This window comes from Cajanus cajan, chromosome 1 (genome assembly GCF_000230855.2).
Source record: "Cajanus cajan strain Asha chromosome 1, NIPB_CcT2T_4, whole genome shotgun sequence".
Taxonomy (NCBI): domain Eukaryota; kingdom Viridiplantae; phylum Streptophyta; class Magnoliopsida; order Fabales; family Fabaceae; genus Cajanus; species Cajanus cajan.
The window spans coordinates 68886055-68904376 of NC_138517.1; the positions used below are offsets into that span (position 1 = coordinate 68886055).

At 35.9% G+C, this 18322-nt stretch overlaps 2 protein-coding genes across 2 annotated transcripts; one reads left to right on the forward strand and one right to left on the reverse strand.

Moving 5' to 3' along the window:
* The first annotated feature begins 2063 nt into the window (after positions 1-2063).
* On the forward strand, positions 2064-5171 carry LOC109812055 (cytochrome b-c1 complex subunit Rieske-4, mitochondrial). Its single transcript, XM_020375923.2, has 2 exons — positions 2064-2439; positions 4319-5171. The coding sequence occupies exons 1-2, from the start codon at positions 2283-2285 to the stop codon at positions 4960-4962; spliced, it is 801 nt and encodes a 266-aa protein (XP_020231512.1). The 5' UTR covers positions 2064-2282; the 3' UTR covers positions 4963-5171.
* A 319-nt stretch (positions 5172-5490) lies between these two features.
* Positions 5491-8288, reverse strand: CCB1 (cofactor assembly of complex C). The gene is made up of 4 exons (XM_029274132.2): positions 7803-8288; positions 7092-7213; positions 6166-6318; positions 5491-5865 (listed from the first exon to the last, which is right to left on the reverse strand). The coding sequence occupies exons 1-4, from the start codon at positions 8109-8111 to the stop codon at positions 5679-5681; spliced, it is 771 nt and encodes a 256-aa protein (XP_029129965.1). The 5' UTR covers positions 8112-8288; the 3' UTR covers positions 5491-5678.
* Between the last annotated feature and the right edge of the window lie 10034 nt (positions 8289-18322).

Below are 18322 nucleotides of genomic sequence, written 5' to 3' on the forward strand. Positions count from 1 at the left end.
CTCATGGGAGAGATGTGGGGACATAAATTTTGTCCACTCTTGGACCTTCACACCCCTCTTTCATGGGTCAAACAAGTCCAATAAGCACATAGCCAAATACTAGTTACACTATCCTAAATTGTTAATTACACCCCTAAAAAGAAAATTACTAAGAAATAAATTCCTATACTATTTGATCCAAAAATACAAGGTCAAAATTAATAAAATATTTAAAAGGGAAAATATATACAAAGATGAAATAGTAGATTACTAAAAGTGACCCAAAGTTTAATAAGAGTTTGAACTTTCTTATTTCAAGTCTAGCTCACTTCTCTTTGCTCATTTTGAATTGACCCCTTGGACATGATGTCATCAATAGCATAAAAAAAAGTGGAGAAAGAGGGATGAATGAAGAAGATAGTTTTTGAAAAATAAAATTTATTTTAAAAAGAAATATATTAAAAGGGTATTTAAATAAATTTTTGAAGAAAAAAAAAAGAAAATGTGGACATATCTATTAAAAAATGGAGGTGTGTATAACATTTCTTTATTTTAAAATTACCTTAGTGATTTATAAACTATGTCAAGAATAACTAAAGAGGTGTAGTTCAATTGATTTAATATGTACGTTAGAGTCGGTCCAATGATAAGATTTCTAAAGTTCAAGCTTTAGACTCATTAACTAAAAATTATGTGTTATTAGATTTTTGTAAAGTAAGAAAGACCACACATACTGGTAAAAAAAATCAACATATAACTCTTATGTTCAATATAAAAGTCTCTTAAATTTTGTTTTATGTCTTCTTTATTATAGGACAAACCCTAGTAAACATGAGTTATTGTAAATAGGGATGGCAACGGGGCGGGGCGGGTCGGGTTTCATGATACCCGTCCCCGTCCCCGCGAGCCAAACTCATCCCCGTCCCCGTACCCGTACCCGTCGGGTATGTAATTTTCATCCCCATTCTCGTCCCCGTCGGGTATCGGGTATACCCGTACCCGTACCCGTACCCGTCAAATTTTTTATTTTTTTCTTTTTTTTTTTTTAAATATAATATTTTTAAATTACTTTTTTTAATTATATTATAATTATAATTAGGTTATTTCTCTATCTTATATTATAATAAATAATCACACATAAAAAAATACTAAAATTCTTTAATATAATTAAATTAAAAGTGAGTATTAAATTAAAAATGGGAACGGGGACGGGTACAGGTACGGGTACGGGTACGGGGCGGGTAAGTACATATCCGTACCCGTACCCATACCCGATTTAATATATCGGGTTTTACCCGTACCCGTACCCGTACCCGGTCAAACCGGGTATTCCCCGTCAAAGTCAGGACGGGTTCGGGTATTACCCGCGGGTACGGATATATTTTCCATCCCTAATTGTAAACATCCTAATACTATATTCAATTCTTGTAAGTAAAGAAAGATAATTTCAAAAATAGTGTTTAATTCATTCATAAAGTAAACTTTTTAAAAAAATTAAAACTCTCCCACAATTTTAATTCTAAAATATATTAAACACTTCCAATTCCAAACAAGAATTAAAACTGTAAATAAAAAATACATTTTATTAACCTTTTAGTTCTTATAATTTCATAAGCTTTAATTTTTAGTATTTACAATTAAAAATCTCACATTTTAGTTCCTATATATCATTTTTTTTCCCTTTTAGTCAATATACCTTCCTAAACTTACTTTATAATCTCTATAAAATTAAACAATAGAGATTAAAGAGAGAAAAAATAGTTTACTTAAGACTAAAATAGAATATTTCAACTATAAAAATAAAAAGATAAAACTTATAAATATAACAATTCGGAGGGTAATTAGGCCAAAAAGAAAAAAGAAATAGAGTCATCCAATATAATTAAACAAAATTCAAAAATAATAGCTAAAAAAATAAGGGACCATTGAATTACAAAAAGGCACCATCTAATTCACGTGGTTTATGTGCGAGGCATTTGAGTTTTAGGCCCAGAAAAACGAAACAGAGTAACAGGCCCATTTGAGTGGCCAGCTGTCCAAATTAGAGACACAAATGAGAAGCCGACGTTGATGACTTGACCGGTGGGGGTGAATAGAAATCAGAGGCGGTGGCATCTAGTAACTTTTCTTTTCCCTCTTATTTGGAAGAGCCACGTTTGGATTCCGATTCATACACTCCAATCCCTCCGAATTCAAAGCGCTTCTCTCTCTCTCTCTCGAACGCGCATCTCACTTCCATTTTTCTGCAATAAATAATAAAATAATAAACACAAAAAAAAAGAGGAAGAAAGAAACACCGCACCATGTTGAGGGTTGCAGCTAGGAGGCTTTCCTCTCTCTCCTCCTCGCCGTGCCGCGCCAACCACGCCGCTTCGGCATGCCTCTCTTCAAACGACGTCGTTCGTGGCCGCAGATCCGCTCCTTGCTCCGAACCAAACACCTTCCTTCTCCCTTTCAGAGGTTACGCTTTTACCATTTTGCCCCTCCCTTTTCCTTTCGGAATTCCTATTATTTTTAATTGAGTTATTGTTAGTTTCATTGCTGAATGTGTTGATCGGTTATGTTATGGACTGGGGTTGTGAAATTTGGTTTTTTGTTATGCTATGTATTGCCCTGTGACCTAAAATTACTTATTTTTTACATCATTCATGTAATTATTTTTGATTGGTTGGATGAAGGGTAAACATATTTAATGGGGTTAATATTAGTGGTGTGTATGTGACTGTTGAATGTGTGGTTGTGGTATCTTTTTCTGCAACTATCATAAGCAGTCTCTAGTGGGTATCAATGGAGAAACAGTTTATTTGTGAGTAAGGGATCAATTTGGGTCCAATAATCAAGTTGTTCAGGTTTGAATCCTGAACTTGGATATGGAGTAGGCTATATTGATCGGGAAATAACTAACTTGTGTGTTGTTCCTACCGTAAGTCTGCTGTCATCGTTAGGTGGGTTAAGGAGGATGGGTGTTTATAAACTATCCTTAGCCTCGACTCCTAAGCGATGTGGGACTTTTTTTAGGCATACCGGAACAAGCCCCCCAGTCGATGTTAAGGGATAAAAGTGGCCTAGGCCCTCCTTCTAGCGCCAAATGTTCTTACCGTAAGTCCGCTGTCATCGTTAGAGTCACCACATCCAAGGTATTGTCGCTTTGGCACTCGTTGGGCCGTCACGGTTTTGTCCTTTAAAAGGCGCCTTGGTGAGTTAAGGAAGAAGGGTGTTTATAAACTACCCTTTGCCTCGACTCTTAAGCGATGTGGGACTTTTTTAGGCAAACCGGAACATGTGTGTTCACAATTTCTACTAGAGATTAGTCACTGCTTCTGGTGGTTACCCAAAAAATGAAAAAGTTATCAATTTGGTCCTCTAAGACGGTGTCTAATTAGCCTCTGACATTAAAGGCACAGCAAATAAATTCTTCACTATTCATTTCGTTAGTCATTGTGGTCCCTCTTGTGGTCTAGACGATAGTAAATTGTAAAAGTTTGGGACTATAATGACAATTAGTTTGCATGTCGATGACTAAAATGACAAAGTTATAGAAGTTTGAGGCAATAGTGAAAGTGGTGGATTTATTTGCTATTTTTTGAATGCATGAACTATTATGATAACGTCCTACAAACTCGTGGATCGAATGGTAGTACTCATTTATTTGTTGAATAATTATGTTATTCATTTGTGAGCCCCCTCTACTCTGATGGACCAATTTGTGTGTAGTATATATACTATAAATGTAAAATTGTACGAGATAGAAGTTGCATATTGCTTAGTTTTGTAGCTTTTTACTGTGCCTATGCCCAATCTTTGGAAAAGAGAAATGATAGTAATATCAATCTTTAACACTCTTTCAAACACGCCGAGGGAAATTTTATAAGTGTTTATGGTACTATTCTCTAATAAAAAATGGAATTTTTTTCTAATTAAAATTAAAGTTTCACCTTGTCAACTCATATTAAAGGTCAACATTTGAAGTCAGTGTTGAATACCAAGGTGAATCTCCATTTTTTAAGTAACACCAAAAGTACATAAAAAATTGCACCTAAATTTTTTCCTCTTTATTATTTTCCCGAAATTTATTGGAAATCATGCAATGTTGTAGGTCTTACTACTTATTTAATGAGTTTCACTCACGAATTTGTAGTTTTCATTAAATTTTAACCGGTAGTAGAGAATCTATTAAAAAAATATGTTAGTGTCTTGCTAGTACTACTTTATTTTGGAAAATGGATTCTGCAATTAGGTTGAGGCATTTCCATAATTTCCAGTAACTGATGCTGTAATTTTTTCTTTCAAGTTTCAACTAAAGGATCTCTAGTAATTGATGTAACTTGATATTGTCTAGGCTTTGCTACTGAATCACTAATCCACTCAAAAGAAAACAGCATTATTCCTGAGATTCCAGCAACTGTTACTGCTGTTAAGAACCCTACCTCTAAGATTGTTTATGATGAGCACAACCATGAACGATTTCCCCCAGGTGATCCAAACAAGAGGGCATTTGCCTACTTTGTCCTTACCGGTGGAAGGTTCATTTATGCCTCTCTGGTCCGTCTCCTTGTCCTCAAGTTTGTGCTTAGCATGTCTGCCAGTAAGGATGTTCTTGCTCTGGCCTCACTTGAGGTTGATCTCTCCAGCATTGAGCCCGGCACTACAGTGACTGTTAAGTGGCGTGGAAAGCCGGTGTTCATAAGGCGCCGAACTGAGGATGATATCAAGCTGGCAAACAGTGTTGATGTTGGATCTCTTCGTGATCCCCAACAGGATGCAGATAGAGTGAAGGACCCAGAATGGCTCATTGTGATTGGAGTTTGCACACATTTGGGTTGCATTCCATTGCCAAATGCTGGTGACTTTGGTGGATGGTTTTGCCCATGCCATGGCTCACATTATGATATTTCTGGAAGAATTAGGAAGGGGCCAGCACCATACAATCTAGAGGTTCCTACCTATACCTTCTTGGAGGAAAACAAGTTGATGATTGGTTGAAATTGATGGTTCTGCATAATAGCGGGATGAGTTTACAATTTTTTTTTTATAATTTATTTGGATAATGTTACAATGTGCCTTTTTGGACGTCTTTTACTTCAGGTTCTTGCTGGGTATGTTTAGCAAGTGGTTTATGTAACTTGGAAATTGTAACTGATACCTTTTGGCGAGACTTATATCAATAATCGTCTGGTTTTTGCTTAGCATAATTGTGATGACTTGAGGAACATTGAATTTTGCATCATGTATAACATTTTCAAATTTGCTTGGAGCTGCCATAAGTAACCTGGTTCCTTCAACGGGGAACAGAATCTGTGTAGTTGGAATTTTTAGTTTTACACATTTATGCAGTTAGCAAATAGAAATGTTGATTGGATGGCTTAGATTTTGAATGTGTTAAGTTTAATTTGTTGAGATAAAATATAAACAGTTCCATCTTCATCTAATGATTCATTTCAATGATTGCATGAAAAATCTAGCTGCAAGAAATTTGGATCCTCCTTTGAAAACAGGAAAGGGATTTCGTCGTGGGATGGAAATTGATTTTTCTTCTAATATATGTTTGGTTACAAGGGTTTTCAGACACAATAAATTTGTCTATTCTTTATATAATTTTGGTTATTAGCTTTTCTCATACAACGTAAAAAAAATTCTCAATATTCTTTAGCATTATGATTCTACAGCATGATGCTCATTCCTTCCTTTAACATAAAAGGTTATCTTTCAAAGACGCCTTTAACATACACCATGCCTTTTTCACTGAACTTGAGATCCTTCCTCATTTGCTCGACCTGTTGATCATCACCTTGGACAATGATCTCTGTTAAGGTTCCATCATCTGCAACTATCATTTTCACTTTAATTTGCTCCTTTCTGGATGCTCGAGTCCAGTAATAAACGCCTCTGCGTTAATCCCCCATGTATGAGTATCAAAATAGCAATACAATAATAATAATGATTTGTTTAGATAAATTTTTCCAAATTACTTGTGAGGAAAAAAAAAGGAAATTAAATTTCTCTATAAGCTAAAATTAATTCATATACAAGTTAAAAATTATATTTTAGAGAAGCTAATAAGAGAAAGTTTAACTTATAAAGATTTTTTTTTTTTTCTCAAATAGAAGTGTGCTTCTGAATAAAACACAACCCAATAACCATATTAATAAGGAAAATAAAGGGTAAGTTTTCAGTGTCATCACTTACGCCAATGGACTTAAGATGGTGATCCAAAACCAGTTGTTGCCAACATCTGGTACGGTTATGGTAAGCACAAGGGCTACGCTTGCCAAGCTAATGCAAGTGCAAAAAGTTAATAGTGCCGCTTGACCCCTGCTTGGAACCATCATTCCTTCAAACCTGCAAGGGAAAATAGCTACTAGTTTCAACTAAATTAGTGATGAAAAAAATAAACGGGGAAGAGGGTTTAAACATTTCAGCTTGTTCACAAGAAAGCATTTGTAAGGAAGACATGGGTATTGTACCCCGACCGAGTATTCAGATTATATAAAAGAAATGCAGTGAAATCTCAGAAAAAAGAAGGAAAGAAAGAAAATTTGTATCTACAAATGTCTTCAAGAAATTTGATAACAAAACCCATGGTCCTTAAAAATGCAAAAAATTCACCATAGTTCCTATGTACCACAAATGTCGGTTTCTTTTTTCGACTACTAATGTATCTGTCACTTAAATGACTAATACTTTGAATTTAATTAGAATGTTCCATCAGTATAACCATCCAATCGCTAATCGTTTTAAGTTTCTCGACTTTTACAATAATAAATGAAAATCCTAAAAGTCAACTCTAAAATGATTTTTTAATGTGAATTTTTTATTGTACAATTGAACTCTCATCCTATTATTATAAACTAACATGGATGCTTAAGTTTCCCCAAGACAAATTTGAGGCTTCACTTAAAAATAACACCGATAAGCATACTCATAATTCATGTGAGAAGCTTTGATAAAATGACTGCAATTTCCAAATGAAGTTGTCCAATTTCCCCCTCTTCTTTTCATGAACGGTTAAACGATACATTTTGCTTCCTAACTATGGATGGAAAGAAAGGTGCCAAGAAAAAATCTAGCGCAAGCAAGAACAATCACAAAACAAGAATGAGACAGCAACATACGTGATTGTCTCTCCTCTGTCAGTCACTGCAAAGTTGTTACGAGTGAAGAAAGACAGAATCTCCCCAGCAACCTGATTCGGTGCCTTCTTTTCACCTTCACCTATAAATGTCTTCTGCACAATCTATTTCCCCAACCACCAAACCGCACCAGAACAGTCAAAGCAACAGAAAAAACCCAACAATAAGAAAAACAAAAATGAGTGCCACTATCAAAATACTCTAACAACATACTTTCTATCAATTTCATCCTTAAGGTACTACTCTCCCCTAAACAGTAAATAGTCACTAAAATAAGAAAATTAAACAAGCAATTATTTAAATATTAGAAAACATAACGAGTAATCCTCTAAGTATCAAAACATTCACCAAATTGGTTCTTAGAACTTTAGTAAAGATTTATCATAAAATAAATCGATGAATTCAATCCCTGGAGAATAATTACCTATACAATTTTCGAACAATAATATTTGGGCACTCATTAATCATAAACACTCCACCAACACTTATCATTTCTCTCAATCCTCTTACTATCACGTTATATCTATATATTTTTTTACTTTTTCTTTTATCTTTCTGGATATCAACTAGCATATAAGGTGCCCATAAAGCATTTCTCATCATTTTACCAATCTAGGACTAATTCACCGAGTAAATTGATGGTTTATTCACAAAGGGTGTTTTAGCAAGAAACGAAGATGTAAATTAAATTACCTTAGATTTGACAGAACGTTTAATGAGAGACCAAAGTCCAGGCACAGATATAACAAAGAGACCAAGAGAAGTGTAATAACTAGCCAAAGAGTAACCCGCAGTCTCTGCGAGCAACACGAGGTGATAGGGGTTTTGGCGTTGTTGGTGGATGATGTACTCACCAACATCCGAAGACCAAACCAAAGGGTCGTGCAGTGACACACGAGCCACATGTTTCTTGGGCTTCAGTAGCGGCTGGAGTGTGAGGCCTCTGGGTCCGAGTTTCGGGAGGGAACAGAGAGAGGGTAGCAATGGCTTGGTCACTGCCATTGTGGTTGCGAAGGTGAGTTTGGGGTGGGGTGGGTTTAGAAGATACGATGATGAGGGCCCATTGAGGAATTGGTTAGGGGTTTAACGGGTGGGATTTGATTGGGTTGGAAGAGACGGTGGATGTTTGCTGAGGGAGCATGTGGTGTGGTGTGGTGGGGTGCGTTGGATGGTAGTGTGGTGAAACCGAAGCCAAAATGGTGCCACGTTTGCGTGTGTTCAGAATTGATGATGATCGCACATTTGTGGATATGCTGGCCTCGGAAGGAAGAAGCGCGTGAGTGTGAAGGGTGAAACGCTTGATTTATGTGCGAGTATACTTTAGTCTCGTGATGAACATTGAATCTAGGTCTTTATGTTTTTAACTATTCAAACTCTTTTTTACCCAACTACGAGACTAACCTAGTAGTTTAGTATACTTTAGTCTTTACACTCTCTTATTTATTTATTATTATTTTTTATAAACATATTCATGGACTATCAACTACTGATCTAAGAGTGAGACTGTAGCGTGTGATGAGTTAAAATTTAACACTAACAAGACATTAATAGGAATTGATCTAAATTATTCTGTTTCAAAATTTGTTAGGTTATTTAGTTAAATTAGAGACTCGGTTATATTAATTTAATTAAGAATAAAACTTAAATATAATTTTTTAAGTGTAATTAGTACTGTTTTCGGTTAGAATTGGATACTTATTTTCGTAATGTGTAAATTTATATTAAAGAAGCATTGAGTGCAAGTGCACATTATTGAGATAGATCTCTAATTCTGATTAAAAAATACACTCATGCAAACTACAAAATTGTATTTAAGTTTTATCTTTTAATTAATTATAATATTATATAAATCTTAATGTACCTGTCTGAGGGTATACTTGTAATCTTCTAGTGGGTAAAGGGCCGAACGAGAGCTTCAGGTGGATGCTTCATAGGGGGAGGTACCGGCAAAAGGCACTCTGACGTTCAAGTCAGGACAAGCACGATTCTCTAGGGTAATAAAATGAACAGTGACATACCTCGTTTCGTGTGACTTATTTATAGTACCTGTCATGGGCTTGAGCATGGTGGGTCTTTTCTAACACTTACCAAATTAGGTAATACGATGTTAATCGACTGGTTATGTTCTAATTACGTGTTGTCCCTTGTTAACCATGATTATCATTATAAGTATTCTGTTGGTCCTTGGCCGAGCCGATAGAGTCGGCCGAGAGGACCTTTCGGCCTATGATCGAGCCGATAACGGTATCCGAGCCGAGATGGTGTCTGAGCTGCATCAATGTGTGATTGGACATGACGTTCCGGTCCACGTGGCCAATCCACGTGGCCGATAGGACCCTTCCGGTACACAAGCCCCCCAGCCTTAAGGAGTGAAACGACGCCAAGGGTAGGAATGACTTTGCAGTTGTGGCGGTTGGGTTAGATTGTGGAATTGTAACCGTTAAGTATTAATCGTGGGAACGTGGAGGGTTATAACCGTTGAGTAATAAACTTGGGAACGTGAAGGGTTATAATCGTTGAGTAATAAACGTGGGAACGTGAAGGGTTGTAACCGTTGGACATTAATGATGGGGGATTTGAAAAGTTGTGGCTTATGAGTCGTTGGATCAAACTAATCCAAGGTTCGTAGGGGTGCGACGGTTATGGTTCGTCCATTGAGAACATTATAAATAGGGGTGGTGGGGACCAATTCTTGGTGTGTTTACTTAATTGTAGCGTGCATTTGCTCCGAGCTGACGTAGAGACCAAGCTTGTGTGCTAGTTACCAACCAAGAGCGTCCTCCTTTTAAGGTACGTTTTGATGGCTGATTTTGAGATAGAGGTAGAGGATAGGGTTTCCCAAGCTGGTTCCATTGGGGATAGTGGGACAGATTCTGCCAATGCGAGTTCGCGTGAGCCTTCGCATCCACCTGAAGCTCTCGTTCGGCCCTCTACCCACCAGAAGATTACGAGTGTACCCTCAGACAGGTACACTTAATAATGTGTATAGAAATAAAAATGAAAGTTAATTTAATGTATGCTTTTTAAATAAATCGGATGCATCTGTATATTTTGTTTAAAAATAAAAATAAAATAAATATAATAAATAGTTAAAATTGAATATAAGTTACTTGTTAATAATTAGAGTGCTCGAGAATGTGTTCAAAAAGTAAAATGGAGGTAATTATAAAAGTAAAATGGGGCAAAACAATATATATATATATATATATATATATATACTTCACAAGAATTAGTAGGTAATTAGAGATTTAGAGGGTTAGAGGTTTGAAAATAAAAATTACAAAAAATAGAGAAGAAAGTGAGTAAAAGCTAAACAAAAAAGAAAGATTATAGAGAAAAAGTACTTTGAAAGTTACATAAATAATCTATACTACTATAAGTTATACTTATATATAAAGGAAGGGGTACATGAATTTATAACTATTTTTTAGTCTCCACACTATTTAGACAATTTTACCCTTAAGTCTTTAAACAATAAAATCCTTAAGTCTTTAAATAATAAAAAATAATATTAAAATTAATCATCTGTGTAATCACTCAAATAAGTTAACTACTTCAAATTTTTAATCACTATTATTACTTAATCTTAATTTTTATTTTAAAATTTTTAAATAAATATAGAGACATGGAGTGGTTTGACTCCACTAGTAAATATAAAAGAGATACTCCTCTTTAGTTTCTAGTATTTATATCTCTTTATTAAATATTAATATTTTTTTCATAATCATATCTCTTAAGAGTAAAATAGAATATATATATATATATATATATTCAAAAAATTAACTGTTCATTCTATCATCTATAATTTATAACTATATATAAAGGGATATTCACTTATTTGGTCAAGCCTAACACAAGAAGAAAATTGATCAAACATAAAGACAAAGCATGATCCAAGTCAGATGAAAGGCCAACACAAGTATCAAACAAGGCCAAATCAAGAACAAGACAAAAGTGGGTTAAGCACCAGATGAAGTTCGTACATGTCAGATGAATCTTAACGCACTACAAGTCAAAATCTTGAAGCATCAGACGAAAGGCCAAAACAAGCATCAAACAAGGCTAAGTCAAGAACGAGACAAAGTTGGAGCTTAATGGTCAACTAAATGAAGGTCACAGCATCAAACAATGGATAATCTAAGACGAAGAAACATTCCAGATAAAATTAAAAGTCTTCCATCTACACAACTGATCTGACGCAATGAAAAGTCAAAGTCTATCTCTTAGACGGAGACTCAAATTCCAAACGCAGTCGAAGAATATTGAAAAGCGTCTGAAATCTACTATTTACAATGAGAAATATCATATATCGCCTTCACTCATAAGAAGAACACACGAAGTCATCAATATGGTGTAAAGAAAGAAGAAAAATAGACGAGCGCGAATCCATAAGTCAAAGCAAAGCAAACCACGAGTATCAGACAAAGCAAATCAAATAATGGATGGAATACAACATGTGCGCCAGACTATAATGAATCAAATAACAAACTAAGGTATGTTAAGGACAACCTAAAGCGCAACATAAAGACACAAACGAAGATTGGTCAAAGAGCAAAAGAAAGTCAACAACATATCAAACGAAGGACAACATAGACTAAAAAGTATTCTAGACGGAAACAAAGTATGTCCATTCACAATATTGACCAGACCATAAAAAGTCAAAGCATTAAGGAAAAATACTTAGACGAAGATCAAGACTTGAGATGCATATGGAATATTAGACGTAGAAGAAGACTACCACGAAAGCATTTAAAGAATTAAGTCTCAAGGGACAACTCAGACATCATCTACGATCAAACGGAAGCTCTTAACATGATCGCGTGATTAAAAGAAAAGACAAAGAAGAAGAAAAGCACACAAAAGTATAAGCATGCATGTGTCAAAAAAAGTACATTACTTTTTCAGATAAAGACAATGCTCTACAGCTACGCAACCGAAAAAGAACAAAAAGTTCCTAGGTCTCAGTTAGAGTCAGACACAGTTGCTAACAAATGTAGAAGACTTCACGCAATGTCTATAAACAGGAAGTAACATTTAATACAAAGATCTTGTGCATTAAATGAAAGATCAAACTAGTCATGAACGACTACATCCGCTTCAACGAATACTTGTAACTGGCAAATTTTACAAGACTATATATATATATATATATATATATATATATATATATATCACGACTTCAAACCTTGTAAGGTTGGCTTTGGCGAAGATGAGCGAAGAGTGATATCAAGTCCATGAAGAAAAGAAACCAAAGATAGAGCATGTAGAGTCAAATGTGCCATAGTGTATGTATCTCTATAGACTAAGGAGTTCTAAGTGTAACTTAGGAACATGAACCTTAGTGAGTGTAGTCATCTTTGTATCCTCTCTGTGAGAGTAAACCACACACTCAATCCTTGTAAAACTAAGGTTGAACACCTTAGTGAGTATACAAACATATGTATCCTCTCTATGAGAGTAAACCAAACACTCAAACCAAAGTCATCTATCATACATTTGTAAAGTCTGAAGAGGCTAGGGAAAGAATACTTGTAAAGCCTGGAGAGACTTGTCAAAGAATACTCACTAAGAGCTAGAAGTGGCTGAACAAAGAATACTAGCACTGACGAGTGAAGTTGGCGGGCCAGGAGGTGGTCGACAATACTCACTGAGAGCCAGAAGTGGCTGAATAAAGAATACTAGCACTAACAAGTGAAGTTGGTGGGCCAGGAGGTAGTCGACAATACTCACTAAGAGCCAGAAGTGGCTGAACAAAGAATACTAGCGCTGACGAGTGAAGTTGGCGGGCCAGGAGGTGGTCGACAATACTCACTAAGAGCCAAAAGTGGCTGGACAAAGAATACTAGCGTCGACGAGTGAAGTTGACGAACCAGGAATGGTTGATAATACTCAAGGAACCATAAGTGGTTTAAGAATACTAGCGTAGACGAGTGAAGTTGACAAACCAGGAGCGGTTGATAATACTCAGGGAACCAGAAGTGGTTTAAGAATACTAGCGTCGATGAGTGAAGTTGAGGAACCAAGAGTGGTTGAGAATATTCGGGACCAAGAGTGGTCGAGAATACTCACTGCGAGCCTGAAGAGGCTGAACAAAGAATACTTGTACTTTATTGAATATCTAGTGGAACCCTTTAATTGAAGGACACTGGACGTAGCTCAGTCTAAGCGAACCAGTATAAAAATACTTGCATTATTTTTTCTTTGTTTCAAATGCACCTTATTAGTTGATTTAACACATTGAAAACTTTGTCCAATGCTTATCATTCATTACAACTATCTTCAGACGAAAACCACATTTGTTTAATTTATTATCTTAAAGAACGGTTTTCATTTAAGAAACATTTTCCCTGTGCAGATGATAAACTCTCAGACGCAAAGATCTTTTGTTGAACCAATCCTGCACAGTTGCAATTAAGCATTCAAAGTAATATTTTTATTGGACGAAGAAGGAGACCCTTGCGAAAACTATTGTAAAATTCCTTTGTTCACATACACACATATTCAACCCTCTCTTCTATGTGTTTTTCATCTAACTTCATAAGAAATAAGAAAAAGAATGTAACTTTCGATTACAAAGAAAATTTAACTACCAATTTGATTTGCTTTTCATTTTATTTTATTTTTCAATAGTCGAACGAAGTTCCTTTTTTCCTTCTAGTATGGTCTAGAAAAAGTATAATTACTATATATAAAGGAGGTACCTCCATTTAGTTTTCAAATTTTTTTAGACATTTATACTTCTTTATTATATATTAATATTTTTCCCACCATCATACCTCTTAAGGATAATGTAGAAAAAAATATGTATACAAAAAAAATAATTATCCACTCTATCATTTATAATCTATAACAATAAATAAAAGGGATATAATGCTTTGGTTTCCACTTTTTAATAACTAAATTTATCTCTTAATATCATAGTTATCTCTTTTGATTACTTTATTTATTTTGTTAAGTTAGACGACACAATTCCCAATAAGGTTTTGAATGAGACAAATATAATGCATATTGTTATCTCTAACAAATATGTTAGTGTTTCAGATAAAGACATAAGTGCAAGCAAGCTGAAGAATAAAGAATATACATGTATCACCGTCTACACCTGTACCAAGAGATATGGGCTAAGCACCGGATAAAGGCTGATCAAAAGAAGGAAATACATTAGACGAAGACGCCCACAAACATAGATACAACGCAAATAAAGAACAGAGCACGAGCAACCAAGATGAAGGGCAAAATCTAACAAGATGTCAGATGAGGAGATCAAACGAAATCGAGCCCAGCACAAGAAGGAAAATAAAGATGTCTCAGATGATACAAGACCATGGACAATGGACAAAACTAACTCAGACCTGACCAGACGGAGACTCAAGTACACAGACGAAAATCAAGAATGTTGGATTGCATCTAAAGTCACAACAAGAAGAACTAATTAGCATCTACACTCTCAAAAGAATGCATGAAGTCATCAACATAAAAGAAAAGAAAAGAGAAATATAGATCAGCGCTTATCCACGAGTCAAAGTTGCATGTGTAAGAGCAAGTACACCTACCAGTTAGCAAAGAACAACGCCTCTGTAGCTACAATGGCAGGAAAGTACAGAGATGCCTAGCCCATGATTGATGCCAGACATAGAAGCAAATAATTGGTACAAAAGGCTTCGTGAAACGCAGATTCGACAAGCAAAAATTTAATGCAAGATCAAATGCATTAAATGCAAGATCTACGAAGCTTGGAAAAACTAAACAAGAGAATCAGATGATAGCTACTCAAGCATCAAGATCAGGTCTGATCATAAACAGAAGAACATTCAACAAATACTAGATGAGGCGTACTACAAGTTTAGATATCGAAGTATCAGAAGGAAAGCCAAAACAAGACCAAACTTGGAACAAGAAAAGTTGTGTCGAACATCAGATGAAACCAGATGGTCAACTTTGTTAAAAGAACAGTTAAGGCAAAGCACATTATGAGAACCAGACAAATCAAGCTCATTGAATAGACAAAGTACCACATGTGCACCAGACGACTATAAGTCCAATATCGAAAGAGGGTGTGTCAGGACAACCTCTAGTGCAACATAAGAAATCAGACGAAGCATGAGACAAAGAATAGAAGAAAGACAGACATGAAAGCATTTAAAGAATCATGTCTACAAGGACAACTCAGGCATCGTCTACGATCATATAAAAGCTCTCAACGTGACCGCATGATCAAAAAGAACAAAGAAGAAGAAAAGCACACAAAAGCAAAAGCATGCATGTATCGGAAAAAGTACATTACTTTTTCTGAAAAGGACAACACTCTACAGCTATGTGACCAGAAAAAGGACAAAAAGGTTCCTAGGTCCCTGCTAAATTTAGACACTGTTGCTACCAAGGCAAAGAAGACTTCAGACAAGGTCTATCACAGGAAGCAACATTTAATGCAACAACTCAAGTATTAAATGAGAAGATTGAACTAGTCATGAACGACTATATGTGCTTCAACGGACACTTGCAAGGGGCAGATTCTACAAGATAATATATATATATATATATATATATATATATATATATCACTGTCTCCAACCTTGGAAGGTTGGCTTTTCTAGCTGACCATTGGCCTTGCATTATTAACAAGTGATATCAAGCCCACGAAATAACGAAACCAGAGATAAAGCATTTGAGTCAAATGTACCATAGTGTACTCATCTTTGTAAACTAAGGTGTTCCAGACATGTACATCTTAGGAACAAAACCTTAATGAGTGTAGCAACTTATGTATCCTCTCCATGAAAGTAAACCAAACACTCAATCGTTGTAAAGACTAAGGTTGCATACCTTAGACAGTGTAGAAACCTATGTATCCTCTCTATGAGAGTAACCCAAACATTCAAACCAAACTTGCCCAATTGATATTTGTAAAGCCTAAAGAGGCTAGGGAAAAAATACTTGTAAAGCCTAGAGAAGCTTGTCAAAGAATACTCATTACGAGCCAGAAGTGGCTGAGTAAAGAATACTAGCGTTGATGAGTGAAGTCAACGGGTCAAGAGTTGGTCGAGAATACTCACTAGGAGCCAGAAGTGGCTGATTAAAGAATATTAGCGCTAGTGAGTGAAGCTGGCAGGCCAGGAGTTGGTCGATAATACTCACTGAGAGTTAGAAGTGGCTGAGCAAAGAATACTAGCGTTAGTAAGTGAATTTGACGAACCAGGAGTGGTTGAGAATACTCGGGCAACCAGAAGTGGTTTAAGAATACTAGCGTCGACGAGTGAAGCTGACGAGCCAGAAGTTAGTGTTTTAGATAAAGACATAAGTATAGGCAAGCTGAAGAATAAAGAATATACATGTATCACCATCTACAACTGTACCAAGAGATATGGGCTAAGCACCGGATAAAGGATGATCAAAATAAGGAAATACATCAGACGAAGACGCCCACAAACACAGACACAACACAAATAAAGAACAGAGCACGAGCAACCAAGATGAAGGGCAAAAGCTAACAAGACGTTAGATGAGGAGATCAAACGAAATCAAGCCCAGCACAAGAAGGAAAATAAAGAAGCCTAAGATGATACAAGACCATGGACGATGGACAAAACTAACTCAGAGCTAACCAGACGGAGACTCAAGTACACAAACAAAAACCAAGAATGCTGGATTGTATCTGAAGTCACAACAAGAAGAACTACTTAGCATCCACACTCTCAGAAGAATGCATGAAGTCATCAAAATAAAAGAAGAGAAAAGAGAAAAATAGATTAGCGCTTATCCACGAGTCAAAGCTGCATGTGTCAGAGCAAGTACACCTACTAGTTAGCAAAGAACAACGCCTTTGTAGCTACAATTCCAGGAAAGTACAAAGATGCATAGGCCTTGATTGATGCCAGACATAGAAGCAAATAAATGGTTCAAAAGACTTTGTGAAACGCAAATTCGGCAAGCAAACATTTAATGCAAGATCAAATGCATTAAATGCAAGATCTACGAAGCCTAGAAAAACTAAACAAGAGAATTAGATGATGGTTACTCAAGCATCAAGATCAGGTCTGATCACAGACAGAAAAACATTTAACAAACACTAGATGAGGCGTACTACAAGTTGAGAAATCGAAGTATTAGAAGGAAAGCCAAAACAAGACCAAACTTGGAGCAAGAAAAGCTGTGTCGAACATCAGATGAAACTAGATGGTCAACTTTGTTAAATGAACAGTTAAGGCAAAACACATCATGAGAACCAAACAAATCAAGCTAATTGAATAAACAAAGTACCATATGTGCACCAGACAACTATAAGTCCAATATTGAAAGAGGGTGTGTCAGGACAACCTCTAGTGCAACATAAGAAATCAGATGAAGCATGAGACAAAGAATAGAAGAAAGAAAACCATGAAAACATTTAAAGAATCATGTCTACAAGGACAACTCAGGCATCGTCTATGATCATATAAAAGCTCTCAACGTAAATCCATGATCAAAAAGAACAAAGAAGAAGAAAAGCACGCAAAAGCAAAAGCATGCATGTGTTAGAAAAAGTACATTACTTTTTCTAAAAAGGACAACACTCTACAACTATGTGACCAGAAAAAGGACAAAAAGGTTTCTAGGTCCCTACTAAATTTAGACACTGCTGATACCAAGGCAAAGAAGACTTCATGCAAGGTCTATCACAAGAAGCAACATTTAATGCAAGAACTCAAACATTCAATGAGAAGATTAAACTAGTCATGAATGACTATATGTGCTTCAACGGACACTTGCAACGGGCAGATTCTACAAGATAATATATATATATATATCATTGTCTCCAACCTTGGAAGGTTGGCTTTTCTGGCTGATCATTGGCCTTGCATTATTAACAAGTGATATCAAGCCCACGAAACAACGAAACCAGAGATAAAGCATTTGAGTCAAATGTACCATAATGTACTCATCTTTGTAAACTAAGGTGTTCCAAACATGTACATCTTAGGAACAAAACCTTAGTGAGTGTAGCAACTTATGTATCCTCTCCATGAGAGTAAACCAAACACTCAATCGTTGTAAATACTATGGTTGCATATCTTAGAGAGTGTAGAAACCTATGTATCCTCTCTATGAGAGTAACCCAAACACTCAAACCAAACTTGCCCAATTGATATTTATAAAGCCTGAAGAGGCTAGGGAAAGAATAATTGTAAAGCCTGGAGAAGCTTGTCAAAGAATACTCACTACGAGGCAGAAGTAGC

What these genes read in the sequence shown, in the direction of transcription:
- LOC109812055 (XM_020375923.2), top strand. Translation starts at nt 2,283, where the DNA reads ATGTTGAGGGTTGCAGCTAGGAGGCTTTCCTCTCTCTCCTCCTCGCCG. An exon ending in CTTCCTTCTCCCTTTCAGAG is followed by an intron (nt 2,440 to 4,318) that starts GTTACGCTTTTA and finishes GATATTGTCTAG; the next exon opens with GCTTTGCTACTGAATCACTA.
- CCB1 (XM_029274132.2), bottom strand. Translation starts at nt 8,111, where the DNA reads ATGGCAGTGACCAAGCCATTGCTACCCTCTCTCTGTTCCCTCCCGAAA. An exon ending in AACGTTCTGTCAAATCTAAG is followed by an intron (nt 7,214 to 7,802) that starts GTAATTTAATTT and finishes TTGGGGAAATAG; the next exon opens with ATTGTGCAGAAGACATTTAT. An exon ending in GACAGAGGAGAGACAATCAC is followed by an intron (nt 6,319 to 7,091) that starts GTATGTTGCTGT and finishes TTTCCCTTGCAG; the next exon opens with GTTTGAAGGAATGATGGTTC.